Source organism: Dromiciops gliroides, chromosome 5, assembly GCF_019393635.1.
Source record: "Dromiciops gliroides isolate mDroGli1 chromosome 5, mDroGli1.pri, whole genome shotgun sequence".
Lineage (NCBI taxonomy): Eukaryota > Metazoa > Chordata > Mammalia > Microbiotheria > Microbiotheriidae > Dromiciops > Dromiciops gliroides.
This window is the reverse complement of record NC_057865.1, coordinates 28,301,795-28,320,493: the sequence shown is the minus strand read 5'-3', so window position 1 is coordinate 28,320,493 and position 18,699 is coordinate 28,301,795. Positions and strand designations below refer to the sequence as shown.

The following is an 18,699-nucleotide window of genomic DNA, read 5'->3' as shown; positions in this document are numbered from 1 at the left end:
TTTTTTTATGGGTGAGAAAAGACTAAAGAAGACTAGAGGTCCTTGGATCACTTGTCATCACATGCTGAAGACATAGACATTGAGCACAAGTTCTGCAAAGTGCCGCTGCCAACTTCATTTTGTGACTAGGTTCTCAGGGATGAATTTATAAGGTGGGGAAGGAGAGATGAAGAGAGAAAGGGAGAGAGAGGGAGAAAGGGAGAGAGAAGAAAAGGAAAGGAGGGAGGGAGAGAAAGATTGATTTCTCTTATGTGAATCACAGTTATAGATTTAAAAACCCAGTTTAAAAACTTCAGTTCTTTAAAAGGGGCAGGAACTATTCTAATTTCTTTTTTAGGGTTTAGAGTCACAAAGTCTCACTACTACACCTCTGAGACTGAATTGAGAAAAGATTGGGTTCCATGTTAGCTACTATTCATTTTAGAGGTATTTGCTTTAAAAATACTGCCACTTCAAAAAATATCAAACAGGAAATCACAAAATCTCTATGAGTTAGAAAGTACCCCAGAAGCTGTCATCTAGTCCAAATTAAGTCTAAATAATCTGCCTTATATCATCCCCAACAAGTGATGACCCAACCTTGACTAGAAGCCTTCAAGTGAGAGGCAAGCCACTATGCCCTAAGGCAACCCACCCCATTTCACCTTTGGAGTTCTCTAGATGTTGAGATTTCCTTATACTGAGTCAAAATAAGGATTAGCTGTGACTTCTACTCACTGCTTCTAGGTCTGCCCTCCACGACCAAAAAGAACACGTCTACTCACTCTTCCATATAACAATCCTTCAAATACTTGAAGGGAATGATCACCAAATCTTCTCTTTTCCAGAAGAAACATCGCCAATTCTTTCAATCAATTCTCACATAGCATGACCTCAAGACCATTCATCATCCAGATCACCCTATGAACCCTCTCCCCATTATCAATAATCCTGCCTAAACACAATGCTTCCAAATATCATCTGGCCTGTACAGAGAAAGTAACTATCACTTCCACCACTCCTGGACAGCAGGTTTACCTTAACATAGATGGCATTAACTTTGTGAGATGCCAAAAAACACTGATATTTATGCTGAGTTTGCAATCAATTTAACTTCAAATATTTTTCGTATAAACTGCCATCTATACATACCTCCAATCCTATACCCATGAAGTATTTTTATTCAGGTGTAAAACTTTGCATTATCCATTAAATTTTATCTTATTAGATTTGACCCACTATTCTGACACATCACACTCTTTTTAAATCTAGATTGTCACTTAATGTGTTACCCATTCCTCTTAGGTTTGTACTATCATCAATTCCATAAGCATGTTATCTATATATTTATTAAAGAAAGTTATCTATTAAGATGTTAATCATCAGAAGTCCAAGTACAAATGTAGAGAGCATCATCAGACACCCCTTTCCAAGCTAATACTGAAACATTAACAAATATTCTTTGGGTCTGATGAATATTTTTGGTAAAGTAATCATCACATTAAAAAAATTGTTGTTCCATATAACCACCACCTGGTTTTTTCTGTTTTCTTTCAGTTTTATACACTAAAATAAAAACACATTTATTAACTAAGTTGCCTTTCTTACATGCGACCACATGAAACTAAGCACAGGCAACCACGCTAAGGTACAGCCTGTCCAACTGGTTTCAGCAGCCCTACCATTGATACTCTTGCTCTTTAGATCAGTTAGGCTATTTCATTTATTGACCTGCACTGATACTTAGCTTAAAGTTAGAAAGCTTCCATTTCCATTTCATCTATGATATTCACTATAGGTTCAGTGTTACTCATTAGGCACTTACGTGGCGCTTGTGTAAATTTAGTTTGACCAGATCTGTGATTTAGAGAATGTCCAGTGAGATGCTTCCTCAGCTGATCCAGATGGACACCTGCTCTATAGACAATTAACTGCCTGGGACACCAAGAAGGGCCTTTGTGGTGACTTGCTCAATCACAAAATGAGTATATGGCAGAGGTCATTCTTGAACCCATGTATTCCTAACCCTGAAGGTCAACTCTCTATATACTATTCCACACAGTCTCTCATGTAATTCTTTATACAGATTTTTGTTGAAGTATTATTTTTAAAAAAAAAATTTTTTTGTGGTGAGGCAATTGGGGTTAAGTGACTTGCCCAGGGTCACACAGCTAGTAAGTGTTAAGTGTCTGAGGCCAGATTTGAACTCAGGTCCTCCTAAATCCAAGGCTGGTGCTCTATCCACTGCGCCACCTAGCTGCCCCTTGTTGAAGTATTATTATGTATTTGGTATCCTATTAAAGGATTCTGTTATTATAAAAAGTAAAATGAAAGCAAAAAATCTTCAGAAGTAACCTAGTTTACTAAAAGCAAAATAAGTATATAAAAGCTAATGCTTATGTCTGAAAGTCAATTCACACTCAACTTATCTAAAACTAAATTTTTCATCATGTCTAACCCCAAACTAACCTCCTTTCACTATTTCCCAATCTCTTGACACAAGGGCAAAAGCACTCTCCCAATCGCCCAGATTTGTATCTTGGGGTCATTTTTTGTCACACACACCCATAGTGTTCTTCTAGTTCTCCTACATCTATGAACTGTTCCTTAGTCTCACTTTGAATATGCTGTGTGAGGCTAGATAACACATACCATTTCAAAGGCTGGTAATGATCTAGGGTGGTATCTTAAAGATACATTAACAAAGACTTGATATCTTTTGCAGCCTGAATAGTTTTGAAACTTTGTTGGATTTGGAGGTGATACTGAGCTCTTTACTTCCTGACATAAACGCCCACTTAAATGTTCATACAATCAGTTTAAAACCAACATGTATCCAGGCTGTAAAAGACATCAAGCCCTAGTTATCTTAAAGATGCCTACTGGCTTAGATAAGTACCAACAGATTGTTTTAATGTCATGAACTGTGGTAACTCTTCTGGGGAATTTAATTTCCTTTTACACAAGATTTCTCCAAATTTCACAGTTTTCTATAATAGCAATAGATAAGATACAAACACATGGTCATCCCTTGTCTAATCTGTTCTTGTTCTTTGATTAACCCAAACTATTCCAATATCTATTATCCCCACAGCCCAGGAAACTATGAAGAAGGAGAATAAGGTCTAGATGGTGTTCTCTATACTCTGTATATTCAACCTATCTCCTACTAAAATTAGTTTTAATATCTTCTGTAAATAAGTTATATAAAAGTTTGCTTTATAAAAAATTTAAGCAAAAAAGTAACTGTAGAGAACTATAATAAAGCAAGATCTAAATAAATACCCAATTGTCAAAACAAATGTTTCTCAATGAAATGAGCTATGTAAAAAAAAGATTTCAATAAGAAATCAGGTTGTAGACATATAACAGAAATAAAGAAACATTATAGTTAAATCTTTCTCTTCAAGAAAGAATACTCAATTCACAAACCTCTAAAAAGCAAAAAAAAAAAAATCTAAATAAGATTAATAAGAATTAATTCAGCAAAATGACCTAGATGAACTTTGGTAGCAGTCAATTTCAAAAGTCACCAGCTGATACTAATGCCTGCCTACCTGACATTTAATTCTGTGTGTGAAGTCTTACTGCTACATGGCAATCTGAACTGTTTTATAGAACTGACAGTTCATCAACAGAATCAGAGAATCCCAAAATAGGAATGAACCTCAGAGGCTATCTGGTCCAACCTATCTCTTCTCCCACAACATACCAGGTAAGTTACCATTCAGCTTTTGCTTAATAATCTACTTATGTCCCTGTTCTACTTTTGGAGATTCTGACTCTTTGTTTGGAAGTCTTTCCTTACATCCAGCTGAAATCGGCCTCTCTGTAAGCAGAAGCAGTTGAATTCCCCTTTCCACATAATAGTGTTTAAGGTGGCTATTCTGTGCTCCCTCCATCTTATCTTCCTTCTCCAGCATACCTGTCTGAGATCTTTCAATGACTCTTCATGTGTCATGATCTCAAGTCATTTTGCCATCCTGACCTATGGCATCTATGGATGCCCTCAAGTTGATCATTCCCTTCCCAAAATGCAGCATGCAGAATTGAACACAATACTCTATCAATCTCCTAAAATCAAGATTATAGCAGGGGTATCGCCCTCTTAATTTTGAACACTATGACTCCCATAGTGTACAGGAATACACTGCCAGAAATCACAGCCCTAAGAGGTCATCTGATCTAACCAACTTCTGACCATCTAATTCTTTGATGCTTCCTACCTACATTACCTAAAACCAGTTACTTAACCTCCTGAGGTCTTGGTGTCTTCCTACTTAAAATGAAGTTGAACTAGAGTTTCTCTAAGGACTCTTCAAGCTCTAGATCTGTGAGCCTATGATCTTCAGAATACCCACAGAGAACGCAGACTCTCACAATTGAAAACGACCTCGGGAAACATCCAGATCGATCCCGATCAGGACAAGAATTCCTTTTTACAGTGTTTCAGGTCGGTTTTGTCCCTGAAGATCTCTTGAAATTGGTAGACAACTATTTCCCAATGCACTTTCACTACACTTTGGGATAGCACCAATTTTAAGTTCTTCCTCAAATGAAACCTAGATCGGCCTTCCTGCAGTTTCTACCCAATGCACCCCCTTCTGTGCTGCAGGGGCAAAAAGAAGATGATGGTTCTCCAAATACCTGAAGATGGTTATGTGCCCAAGCTAAAACATTTCCCCAGTTGCTTTAATGGATAGCTATACGGCATTATCTTGAGGTGCTAACTGCCCTAGACATGCTCTAGCTTATCAATGTAGGTAGCACCTCCATGACATAGATGATAATACTTCTATGACTTGATCAGTGGTCTTCAATGGCTTAAATTCATGCCATCCTTAAACTGGAGCATCCAGAACTGAATATAACACTCCACATGTGCCCTGACCAAGGAAAGGGACTATTTTCTCCCATGTGTTGGACCCTATACTTTTCAATGCATCCAAAAATTTCATTAGGCTTTTTGTTTGTTTATTTGTTTTCCATCACGCTATCAACCCCTTGTGCTTGCAATCCACTAAACCCTCCAGATCTCTTTGATGACATCCTCTCCAGCCATACTCCTTATTCTTATTAAGTCAATTTGTAAAAACCCAACTATAAGATTTGTCCCCATTAAATTTTGTTATATTTCATTTGAATTCTAGCCTGCTGGCATTTTGGGGGGAGGTTGATTCTGTTGTTCGCCATGTTAGCTATTCCTCTTAGCTCTGTGTCATCTGCAAATCTGGTAAGTATATTATCTATAATTTTATCCAAGTGACTGATAAAAGTGATAAATAAAACCAGACCAAAGGTAAAATTCTAAAACCCTTTGCTAGAGAAGCCCTTGAGGAGCCGTGATATTCCCAGCCCATTAGAAATGGAGAAATTTGTCATACAGACAATATTTTATTCCTTTTTAACAAATGATTAAGTGAATTTTTTGTTTTCAAAAATTTTACCAAAGCTAGGAGACAAAAAGAAGCAATGGAGGCTGGCAAATGTCTTTATTCCTTCCCTAGCTTTGACCTCCTACTTAGGAGGCTGTTAGTGTTGTTTCAAAGGAAAGGAAAAGGACTTCAACAACATGATGCTGTGGCAGTAATATAAAATATGAGAAATGAAACAAAAATATTTTACTATGGTGTTAATAAAAAAGAGTATTATTCCAAAACTAGATTAATGAGAACAAATGTTCTCAATCTGCTCAGTTTTTTTTATTTTTAATGACAATGTTGAATGACTAAGTATAATATTATGAAAGTATAATCTAAATTTTCATAAAACAGATGCTTGTGAAAACAAAATTATTAAAATGAATAATAAATTTATATAATTTAGAAAAACCCATTATTCAGTTTACTATATGCAGTGAATCTGACTAGTAAACCTTGCAAAAAATAGGCAGGCAGTCCCTGAATTACAAATAAGTAATTCCTTTGGAATTTCTTTGAAAATCAATTGTTTAAGATTCTGAGTATAATTTCTCATAACTGGCAATTTGATACCAAGTCAGTGCTCAAAAGCCTATTGAATTCATTCTTCAATCCCAAATTCCCTTGAAACTTCTCAAGCCTGAGTTACACTGAGCCCTATGTAGTTGAGGATAGCAAGAGGATAGGCAACTTCCACTGGGACACAGTTAGGGAAAGCCCTAACAAGAAACAGGTAAGAAATAAATTGAATAGGAGTTTCCAGGAACAAAGGGTAAACACTATAAGAGAGGGCTCTAGAAGCACATGGCTTTGTTGTAGGGTATGGCTCATGTAGCAAAGGCTCTAAGAGAAGGTGGCATCGGTTTCAGGAGAACCACAGCCAAAGGCTCTACTCCTGCAGTGGCAGCCTTCAGGAAAAGGAGGAATGAATGATAGGAAAGAAATCATTCAGGGGAATGTGGTAGCAATAGCCATTCATACATACAGGCAACTCATAAACTGCATGTTCACAAGTCAGGTACCATTTGTATGAACCAACTTACTTAGCTGAGAAAGCTAGCTAAAGTAGCCTAATGATGTACTTACGGATCAATAGAAATTTTGATACAGGTCATGTTCTTATCCCTCTGTTTATTGTCAGCTGCATTAACTACAAAATTAAACAGTTTAGTGAGAATAGTCAACTATTTAAGTAAAAGTGTAAAGCTCTATTAAAACAAACAAATACATATAAACAGTGAAACATTGCAAAAGGAATAAGTTGCTATTAGCATCCATTACAAAATTAAAGCAACATAATACTCTAACATTTTGAGGATTACTCTGAAATTAAAGTAAAGTATTTCAACAGAATTAAAATAGGAGGGAAGTTAATTACAAATAAATATAAGAAAAGTAAAATTGAAATTCAGTCACTGCAAATAGAAAATGTTACTATACAAAATGTATTTAGAGCATTTATACAATGAGATCACAGCTTGTAGTTTTTTATGGCAAATTTTTTCATCATAAGGTTAAAAAAAAAACAACTAATTTATCTGATTTCAATTCAATCAATTGGTCAAATCAACCAGGAAAAACAACCCATTTCTTGAGAGGAATATAGATTAATTCCATACATGTATTTTCATGAGTATTCTAAAGACCATTCAAAAGTGAATAATGCTAAAAAATATTCTAACATTCTTTACTAGTTCATCAATTTGAATACAAGTTCACTGAAACCCCAAATTACATCAACAACCTATCTCTGAAAATTATACACTAGAAACCTTGTAACTGCAGACATTAAACCTATAGACTTAATTGATCACTGTAACCCATAAACATGTAACTTAAACAGAATATTGCAGGGTACATCGGGCCAAGGTTTAAGAAATGAAAATGGAAAAAATGCTTAGGGTTAGCCCTGAAATCTTCCCCTCAACAGATGTAGCTGAAAAGTGAGGAAGAAGGAATGATATGGGGTTCCTAGTCCTTCCCATCTAATTATTCTAATCTGTGTAGCCTTCAGGGAAAGTATTAAGAGACTGAAAGTATGCAAAGGGCATTGAAAAGGCCCCCTCATCCAAAAATATCTCCCCCCTTTTACCATACAGATTGATTTTAGTTAACAATCTCCCCTTTTAAAAGACAATATATAATAGAATCATGGAGATAAAGAAAACAGGGCCAAGAGAGTCACATATGGAATAAGATACTGGGACCTAGAATCCAGATCTCCTATATTCCAGATCATCATTCTTTTTATCATACGATTCTCTCCCAGAACCTGGACTTGAGAGCTGGTGATTAGAATTAAATTAGAATTTTAATGTAAGAGATATAAACCAGGAAAGAAATAACCCTAGGGAAAATGAAGCTAGACAGACCAGAGGGCTTTGGAATGGAAAGAACAGGTAACAGGGAGATTCAAAACTTAGAAAATAATCTGCCCTCATGGAGCTGACAGTCTAGCAGGGATGGAGGGGAATAAGACACAAAACCAAATAATCACACAATATTACATCATGAGTATATTACAGAGTTCAGAACAAAATTCTAGGTGAGGTCTGAAAGGTGAGTCATGACAGAGAGAAATAAGAGGAGGTTTTATATTAGGAAGTAGCATTTGATTTGGGTTTTAAAATATGGGTGTTAATTCAGCAGGCTAATGGTGAGACACAAGCTTCTCCATGTGCCTGGCACAGTATGATGAAAGGCACAGAAAAAGGAAAGCACAATAGCATTTTGAGAGGATAGAGAGTGGTCCAATTTGGTTGGAGTGTAGAGTAAGTAGAGAAAAACAATACAAAATTAGTCTGCAAAAATAGAATATAACAAATTATGAAAAACCTTGGAAAATAAGCAAAGAGTCTGAGCTTTACTTGACAATAGAGAGACTAAAATTTTGAGCAGGGGAGGAACACGTTTACTTCCATGAAGAATTAAGATTGGTCTATTAGCTATATTAAAGAAGCTATTGGGAGAAAGGGCTGTGATGATGAGAGTAGCTAACCTACAAATCACTCACACACACACACACTAGCTCCCAAAGGCCATTTTTAGCATACATCCCTCCAAAATGAAAACCCCTCTATTGTTTTTAGGTAAAATTTATAATGATTTAAATGGGAAAGGTGAATAAAAATTTAGACTAATGGAAAATGTTTATAACTTCCTCAAAGTTGGATATGAACACAATGTATTAACATAGTATAATATTTCAGTTATCCTGTAAACATTCTGAAGTAGTATGAGTATTCAGTGTGAAGTCCTTAGGAATCCCCTTTAAATCAACACCATGGAGTCCTGACTCTAGGACCTTACAATTACCTACCAAAAGAGAGAATTTATCTTAATTCTTAAAAAAGGTACTCACCAACAATTTCATCAAAGATTTTGTATAAGCCTGGTACAAAAGTAACTTCTCTGAAATGCATTCCTACATCTTCATCATAAACCCACATTGACTGCACATAGACAAAGTTCAAAGAGAGTCTTTTACTATAAATGTCAGTAATATAAATTTTACACAATCCAAAACCACATTCTACCACTAAAATTTTTGCTTAACTTCACATTCCACAAACTTAATCCTTTATAGTTAGAAAAGGGTGAAATAAATGGTGTTATCCTCTTCTCTTTTTTCTAACCTAAGCATCCATAAAATTGAGAAACAGCTCATTCTACATGATCTATTCTTATATACATTTTTCTTACATTAAAATAGTTCAATTTTTAATATAAAGCAGCAAGACTGACTAAAAATTCAAACTTTCTCTATCTCAATATAATATATTAAAAGATTCATAATTTCACTGGTGTGGACATTTATTCCACAAATATAAATTCTAACCTTTCTACACTTTAACAAATAGTCTTGGGGCAGCTAGGTGGCGCAGTGGATAGAGCACTGGCCCTGGAGTCAGGAGTACCTGAGTTCAAATTCGACCTTAGACACTTAACACTTACTAGCTGTGTGACCCTGGGCAAGTCACTTAACCCCAATTGCCTCACTAAAAAAAAAACACACACACACACAAATAGTCTTCTCATTAGTTTTCATGGTCAAAAAATGTCATCACCTGATGATCACTGTTCTGGTGATCAGCCTCTCTTCACTTCACTACATTGCTCCTCTAATAATAGCCAGTCCAGTGCTTGGGCTATGTGCCCACTTTGCTAAGGCCTGCTAGAGCAAAGTTTATAAAAATCAGGCAGGCCTCAGCCTGCTTGCCCTTGGAATGCTGAGGGTCACCCACCATTTCATTGAGGCAACTGCAGAAGGGGGAACGTTAATAGAGGTACCTCAATATAATAAAATCGAATAATAATGAGACAAACAGCAGCCTACATTTTATACAACCTTTTAATCAATTCAGAGCATTTTTCTATTCATTAGCTTAATTCTATATATAACCCAATTTCTTAAACTAGGGGTGATACCATGTGTAATACAGAAGAATCATCAAAAAGCCATAGATACACTTCTAGCCAACAAAGTATCGTCCACATGTACAAAAGTCTGGACGAACATAAGACTACTTATGATCTAACAAGAAGAAGGTTTTACTTCAAAGCTCTGACTCCTAGAGCAAGACCTACAAGTGAAAGTCATTTTCATGCCCATTGAGTGAGGTTTGCTACTCTGGCAAGATCTCTTATAAAGCCACAATTAACCATCTAGAGAAAGGATGCATAATTTCCATTCTCTCAGAATTGTGCTATCACACAGAGAAAATTTTGGGATAAAAAAATAATTTTATATGCATTAACATGCTATGCACTAAAATAATATGAGACCTTAAAATGACCTCAAATGAAATTGGTATTCTTTTCAGTAGACTAATGAACATAACTATAATAAACCCCCAAATCATACTCTATTTAATTTCTACAATATTATTCCACCTGCACAGAAAACAAAGGAAAGTTTCTAATTAAGAATTCCCTCAATGCTTGTCTTGAGGGATTACTGGACATTTTCTTGTATTTCTGATGGAAAATAAAGGCTTTTAATCTTTGTATACCTAGTCAGCCATCAAAGAATCTCAAAGGAATAAAATTCCTGAAGCATATGTATCTCTCATCCCCATCTCTGAAATTATAGTCACAATAGTCAATGATAAATTACACACACACACACACACACACATGCATAAAGAAGATCACTGACCTGAGTTAATGGTTCCACAGATCCAATGTATGTATCAGGCCGGAGGAGAATATGTTCAAGTTGTGTTTTCTTCTGATAAACTCTCTCAACAGACAACTTCTTTGAAGAATCATTTTTATTACTGCTTTCTGACTCTTCTTTTTTTGCAGCATTGTTCTGATCAAAAAGAGTCTAAAATTAACCAAAAAAATAAATAACTGAAAAAGTATTACTAAAATCTTTATTGATCAGTTAAATGTTTGCTTCCTAAATTTAAAACCTTCTCTCAGCCTTGTTTCTTTTTAAGTCCTATAAGTTGGTTGTCACTTTCAAAGTCAGAGTATCACCTGTAGAATGTATACTTATATTAGTTATGAGTACAAAGTTTTGGTTATTTTTTAAAATATGTTTCCCAATTTACATATAACATGATCACAAGAAATTCTGAGAAGAGATAAAAGTAAAATAAGAAAATTTAACTTAGACTTTTTTTTTCTATAGAATAATAAAACTTTAGAACTGTATGGAGAAATCAAAGCTATCTATTCCCATGTGAAAAAATGCTCTAAATCACTATTGATTAGAGAGATGCAAATTAAAATAACTCTGAGGTACCACCTGAAACCTTTTAGATTGGCTAATATAACAAAAAAGGAAAATAATAAATGCTGGAGAAGCTGTGGGAAAATTGGAACACTAATGCATTGTTCGTGGAGCTGTGAACTGATCCAACCATTCTGGAGAGCAATCTGGTATTATGCCCAAAGGGCTATAAAGCTATGCATACCCTTTGATCCAGCAATACCACTTTTGGGTCTTTTTCCCAAAGAGATCATAAAAAAGGGAAAAGGACCCACATGTACAAAAATATTTATAGCTGCTCTTTTTGTGGTGGCAGGGAATTGGAAATCGGGGGGTTGCCCATCGATTGGGGAATGGCTGAACAAGTAGTGGTATATGAATGTAATGGAATTCTATTGTGCTGTAAGAAACAATGAGCAGGAGGAGTTCAGAGAAACCTGGAAGGACTTGCATGAACTGATGATGAGTGAGATGAGCAGAACCAGAAGAACTTTATACACAGTATCATCAACATTGTGTGTTGATCAACTGTGATGGACTAGATTCTTCTCACCAATGCAATGGTACAGGAGAGTTCCAGGGGACTCATGGAAGGGGATCTCCAAATCCAGAAAGAAAAAAAAAAGAACTGTGGAATATAGACGCTGAATGAACCATACTATTTCTTTTGTTTTTGGTGCTGCTGTTTTTCTATTTTGAGGTTTTTCCTCATTGCTCTGATTCTTCTCTTATAACATGACTAATACAGAAATATGTTTAATGGTATTATATATATATACATACATATAATATATACGTATATACATATGCATATATATAACCTATATCAGATTACCTGCTGTCTAGGGAAGGGGGGAGGGAGAAAAATCTGAAATTGGAAAACTTGTATAAACAAATGTTGAGAACTATCTTTAGGGCCGCTAGGTGGCGCAGTGGATTAAAGCACAGGCCCTGGATTCAGGAGGACCTGAGTTCAAATGTGACTTCAGACACTAGACACTTACTAGCTGTGTGACCCCAGGCAAGTCACTTAACCCTCATTGCCCCACCAAAAAAAAAAAGAAAAAGAATGAGAACTGTCTTTACATGTAACTGGAAAAAAATGAAATACTTTTATCAGAAAAAAAAAAAAAGAACTGTATGGGACACTGGAGTTCATCTCTCATTGTATAGCTGAGGAAAGTGAAACCCAGAGACATTAAGAGACTTGCACATGGTCACACTAGTTTGTACCCAAACAAAAACCAATCATATTCTGTTGTATCTTGAATCCAATCTAGCTGACTTTTCCAAACTAGCCCTTTTGTAGGGATGTCAGGCCTTACCCTTTATCCCTGTCATCAAAATTTCCTGGGGAATACCAGTTCCAACTAGAATAAGGCCCACTCAAAGCTTGCTCTGGCTGGCCCACCCTGTGCCCTACTGGTTATCTAGCAATCCAGAAAGGCACCTGATAAGGTAGGGTAGATCTGTGCCATACTTCCTACAGTAGGAATTCCAAGATTTTAAAGAGAAAAATAGTAAGAAACAAGACATGAGCTATGGAGACCATATTTCACCCCCAAATTCACAAAAAATAAAAGTGTACTTTAACAGAGCTTTAAAATAAGAAAGACTTTCTACTAGATCATGTGTCCCAATCTTTAATATGGAAAATATAGTCACCGTAACTATTACAAGCATTTGCCAAGTGACTGACAGAGATTAAGGATATTAAGCAGGATTATCAATAACCTAGATTTTGAACCATATTACACAGTTCAAAGGGACTGCCATAGTTATGTCCCCACTCTGAAAATGAGGTTGTAACCATTCCAAGTATATTTACCAGCCTTTAGATCAGGGGTTCTTCATCTTTTATGGGTCACAGATCTTTGTTAGTGTGGTAAAACCTATGGACCCCTCCTCAGAATAATATTTAAGTGCACAAAATAGCATACATAGGAAACCAATTATAGTGAAATACTTATCAAAATATTGTTGGGTTTTTTTAATTCAAACATCCCAGGTTAAGAACCTCTGCTTTAAAAGGGAAATGGAATTACTTGCTACAAGTTTGTTTTTCCTTTTTCTCCAATCAATAAGAATTTAATAAGTGGTTACTATGTGATAGGCACTAGGGACAAAAACACAAAAGTGAGTTTCCCTTCTCAACCCCCACTCACCCAAGGAGCTTACAACACAGTCCCAGATAGTAAAACAAACAAACACAAACACACACACACACACACACACACAGATCAGGGGAGGGACTGAGGAGAGCTCTCAATCTGGGGCATTAGAAAAGACATATTGAAGGTGATGGAAGTTATGCTGAGTACTGAAGGGAGCCAAGAGGAGGGTGAGCATCCCAGACACAGGGGGACAACCTGTACAAAGGTACTGAGAGAGGTGGATTCTAAGGAATCCAGGAACAAGCAAATAGGGCAGTTTGCTTAGAGCATAAAGTACATAAGGCTGAGTTAATGTGTAACCAACCTGGAGCCCAGATTATAAAGGGTTTTAAATGCCAAGTAGAGAGGCAAAAGAGAGCACCGAAGCTTCTTAAGCATGAGAGTGACAGTTACATTTGTACTTTAAGAATATCAGTATGGGGGCAGCTAGGTGGCGCAGTGGATAAAGCACTGGCCCTGGATTCAGGAGGCCCTGAGTTCAAATCTGACCTCAGACACTTGACACTTACGAGCTGCGTGACCCTGGGCAAGTCACTTAACCCTCATTGCCCCACCAAAAAACAAAAGAATATCAGTATGTCAGAAAGATGGATTGAGTGAACTGCTCAATATTATCACTTGTTTGTCTTAATTTTTATATGAAAATGAGATAAGTAGAATTTTATACCAAACACCAAACTGGCAGACATAGTCAAGGATATCAGCTCTAGTTTTAGTTTGTCCAACTGACAGCTTTGTGACAAAAACAAAGGCAAGTTATTTAATTTTTGCAGTTTTGATTGAGTATTTGAGGGCCTCGGATAGACTGACACATGGCAGGCACTCAGTAAATATGTGATGACTGATTTATAAGAGAAAAAACAAGAGAGGAGTAGTGACCAATAGCAATTAAGGGCTATATCCACAAGTAGCCATGAAACTTGAGTCTTCAAATGGGTCACAAAGAGCTAATCCCTTAAGTGTTGATAATTCTTTGGGTGTCAGCTCTGATTATACTGCCACTCTTACACAAAGGGCTCACTCTAATTTCCCTACCAATTCAATTGAAGAGGATGCACAAATACCAATCTTCCAGCAGTCACAGAAGCTGGAGTCAGCTCCACAAGATTTGGAGAGTTCTCTGTGATTTGTGTATCACTAAAGCGCTGTTCCATTTCTATATGGGATTCTTTAATGCCAAGGAGTGTTAGCAGGGTCAGTTGTCCACAGTGGATAAACCTCCTCAATTCTACTAAAAGGGGAAGCCTGTTTTCCAGTGTTAAGAGGTAACTTAATGCCTATTGTAAGAAATGAGATGATATCTATAAATTCTTTTTAGTTTGGAAAAAAATGAGAGAAAATGGAATTGGGGAGTTTTTTTTAAAAAGAGTAGAGCTGAAGAAAAGTTTGCGCATTTAAATAAGCCAACTATGCAAGTCAGATCTATCATAATGTTTGTTCAGTTGCTGAACTATACTAAGTATAGATCAGAGGTTTTCTCAATTGTTGGTTGTTGGTTTTTTTGGAGGGGGGTTGTTTTTTGTTTTGTTCTTTGGTCATGGACCTCTGGCAGACTGGTAAAACCTATGCATCTGTCCTCTGAATAATGGAGAAACGAGATAAAATAAACAGGTTTACCAGGTAAACTAATTATACTGAAATAAAGTTATAAACATTTTTTAAAAGTTCATGGACCTAAAATTGAGAATCTCTGGCCTAGATGATAGAATTTGAAATTATTACTTTTTTCTTTATAGCATGGCACTAGGGAAAAATTTTCTTTAAATGTATAGAACAGGATTTATGTTCTCTACATATTCAGAATTGTGACAAGAATTATACCACAAGCTATGGGAATTCAAACATTAAATGACAAAAACACCAATTGTAATTCATATTAATTTCCTATTACTGTGGATTTTATATAAAGTTAAAGGGTTCAACAATATGTCAAGATAAAACAGTATACCATGTAATGTATTTATGTTCAAACATAACGCCAGTTAATCATAAATCATAAACTCAGGAGAAAATCAGTTTACACATAACTATCAACTTGCCCAATAATACTGTCTAGAACCAATAAATATAGTCAGGCATAATGAAAAAAAATTTAAGCTTCTAAACAAAACACAATTCTATTAGCAAAAGATAATCCATAATTTCTTCATGAGCCTCTTTAGCCAGTAGTTCAACAATGAAATTACAGGCCGGCAACAAGTGAATTGCATGAAAATTCTGACATTCAACACATTTTCTAATTTAGTTCATTTCTTTCATGAGATGCATAATATATAAAAATTAAATTTGGATTTAATAATGGACAAATTACTGCTCTCAAAAAAAACCCCAAAGGTTCTCAGAACAAGCTATACCTAAGACATAGTGACCTGTAAGAATGTGACTTCCAGAAGAATAAAAGGAACCTATGCAACACTTTGTCTAAGAAGTCGTTCAGCCTTTCATCTACCTAGTCCAACCCCAGAGGAATCTAAGGAAAGGGCACTTTCACCAGGCACAAAGGTTATAGATATCTGCAAACAACTTGTGCCTGCCCAAACCACGGGGATCTAATTAAAGCGACCCCCAATTCTGGCCTCCCGGTGGTGGTGGTGGTGGTGGTGGTTGTTGTCGATGATGATGATGGTGGTGGTGATGATGGTGGCTAGCACTCACATAGAGCTTTAAGGCCTTCGAAGCTCCTTACAAACATTATCTCATGGGATCCTCATAAGAACCCTGGGAGGTAAGTGCTATGATTATCTCTACTTTACAGAGGAGGAGACTGAGGCAAACAGGTTAAGTGACTGAGGAGGAGACTGAGGCAAACAGGTTAAGTGACTGACTCAAGGTCACTAAGACGAAACAGATGATCTATGTTAGGAAAGCTTTCCTTGTTCTTTATTGAAGCAACTCTCACACCTGCAGTTTTCCCCATGTCTCTTACCACCAGCACCAAACAACTGCTTAGGCCATGTATAAAGGTTCTGCTGATCTAGTAAGGTCTCTTCTTGAGAGACAATAAAGGCTCAAAAGTTACAGTATGCTAGGATGTCGGTTTTTATTTATCCCTCCTCATTTTTAAATGTTTGCGTTTCCTAATTATTTTCTTCTACAAAGAGCACTCAGTACAGCACAAAAGGAATATTACAATATACTTTCTTTTTTTTTTTTTTTGGCGTGGGGCAATGGGGGTTAAGTGACTTGCCCTGGGTCACAAAGCTAGTAAGTGTCAAGTGTTTGAGGCCGGATTTGAACTCAGGTCCTCCTGAATCCAGGGCTGGTGCTTTATCCACTGTGCCACCTAGCTGCCCCACAATATACTTTCAAACTTTCTTTTTAAAAAATTGACATCTTTGCATCTTATAGATGTCTGAAGAGGCACTCAGTTTTCATATCTTGAAGTCTTACGTAAAATAATAAAAACATATGGCTAATGCCTTGTTTATAGAATGCCATAACAAAGCAGACATTTTGAGGTTATCTCTAGATTTCCATGCTTACAAATCAATTCTCAAATGTAAAATTTAAACGGCATTGCTGAAATAGATATGTGTATGTGTGTATACTTATATAAGAACTTAATGAATTTTTAAAATACTGAATGCATGTCTGTTCTGATGAACACATATTGCTTCATAAAGGTTACTTTTGTTTATAGTAATGTATATACATATACACACACCTTTGGATAAAGATACATTTCACCCATTACTATAAATTCAGTAATTCAGCCTTGCAAATAATTAAACAGCCATATTTTAAAAGTTAACACAGAACCAATATTAAAATACTTGATTTAATTAGTTTTATTGACTATTAGCCTTATACATAGCCTGAAAGAAATGCTTACTAGAACAGCAATATTGTACAGTGATCAACTACGAATGACTTAGCTATTCCCAGTAATATAAAGATCCAAGACAATTCTGAAGGACCTATGAAGAAAAAAGCTACCCACCTCCAGAGAAAGAACTGATGGAATCTGAATGCAGATTAGAGCATACTGTTGTTTTTACTTTCTCTATTTTCCTTTGGGTTTTTTGTCTGTTTTTCCTTCACAACATGACTAATATGGAAATATATTTTGCATGAATGCACATGTATAACCTTTATCAAATTGCTTGCCTTCTCAATGATTGGGGGGAGGGGAAAGGGAGAGAAAGAATTTGGAACTAAAAATTGTAAAAAATGAAGGTTAAAGATTTTTACATGTAAGTGGGGGAAAATAAAATATTAAAATTCAAAAAAGAATTTAATACTTACTAGATAACCTTTCTGTTATTAAATTTTCACTCACTTGTTATTTCCCATTATATCAAGCCCAAACTCTTAAGACCCAATATCCAAAGTCCTGGATAATGAGGTCTGGCTTTGCCACGGAATCACAACTCCTCCTTTTGCTCTGGGAGATGAATCCAGTCTACTTATTCTTCCCCTGCATTTATGTACTCCACACTTATTCCCACTACCCTTGTCTTTGTGAAAGCTGCTGTTCTCTCTTCATAGATCAAAATCCTGCCTTCAAGGTCCATGCAGTCCTCTCTTCTGAACAGTCAATGCAGGTCATTCTCAGGCCAGAAATTCTCTTATCTTGGAGATCTGTTGCCCAGCAAAATCTCATCTAGGACCCGGAGCCTCAACAGTTTCCCTTTGGAGAGTTTGCCTTTCCTGGATATATTAGATTCAGTTACATGGAGCCCTGGACTTTGAGTCTGAAGGCCTGGAGTGTCTGCTTGCTACCTGCTGTGCTCCTGGTCACACCCCCTAAACTCTGTGGGCTTTAGTTTCACCTGAGGGGATTCATTTAGATATTTTCTAAGATACCTTCTAGTTCTCATTACTACAAGTAGTCTCTCCTTATTTTAAATAAAGCTTTTCTGTGCTAATTCAATCCACAGAAATGCCTCCCTTTACTGAACTAAAACTAGCCTTATTATATGGGCTTCTTGACATAGAAGTTTACTATGAACTACCCTAATCCACTCTCCAAGTGACAGTGTAGTACGGTGGAAAGACCGCTGTAGTCGGGAAAGACTCAGTTTCAAAATCTACCTCTGCCACTTACTAGCTATATAACTGTAAGCAGGTTATTTAATCTCTGAACTTCATTCTCATTTGTAAAATTGGCATATCAGTTGTAACAGTCTCATAAGGTTGTTGTTGAGGTTCAAATGAGATAAACTTGTTCATAAAATATCTTCTATTCTTCTTTATTTCTGTCTATACCCTAACAGCTGCTTCTCGTCCTGCTCCTTCAGGGTAATGAGGGTTAAGTGACTTGCCCAGGGTCACAAAGCTAATACGTGTCTGAGGCTGAATTTGAACTCAGGTCCTCCTGAATCCAGGGCAGGTGCTTTATCCACTGCACCACCTGGCTGTCCCTATACCCTAGCTTCTTAACCTGTGGGTTGCATCCCCATATGGG

General features: G+C 36.4%; 1 protein-coding gene across 2 annotated transcripts in view; it reads right to left on the bottom strand.

Annotated features, from left to right (window-relative positions):
* The window catches only part of TOP2B (DNA topoisomerase II beta), a 92,016-nt gene that overhangs the window by 61,836 nt on the left and 11,481 nt on the right, over positions 1-18,699 (bottom strand). The window contains exons 2-4 of one of the 2 annotated variants that reach the window (XM_043965732.1): positions 10,558-10,728; positions 8,761-8,851; positions 6,486-6,549 (exon numbers count right to left, since the gene is read on the bottom strand). In XM_043965732.1, coding sequence (XP_043821667.1) covers positions 6,486-6,549; positions 8,761-8,851; positions 10,558-10,728 — 326 coding nt within the window. The remainder of the gene's footprint in view (positions 1-6,485; positions 6,550-8,760; positions 8,852-10,557; positions 10,729-18,699) is intronic. The other variant, XM_043965734.1, reaches the window with a different exon arrangement.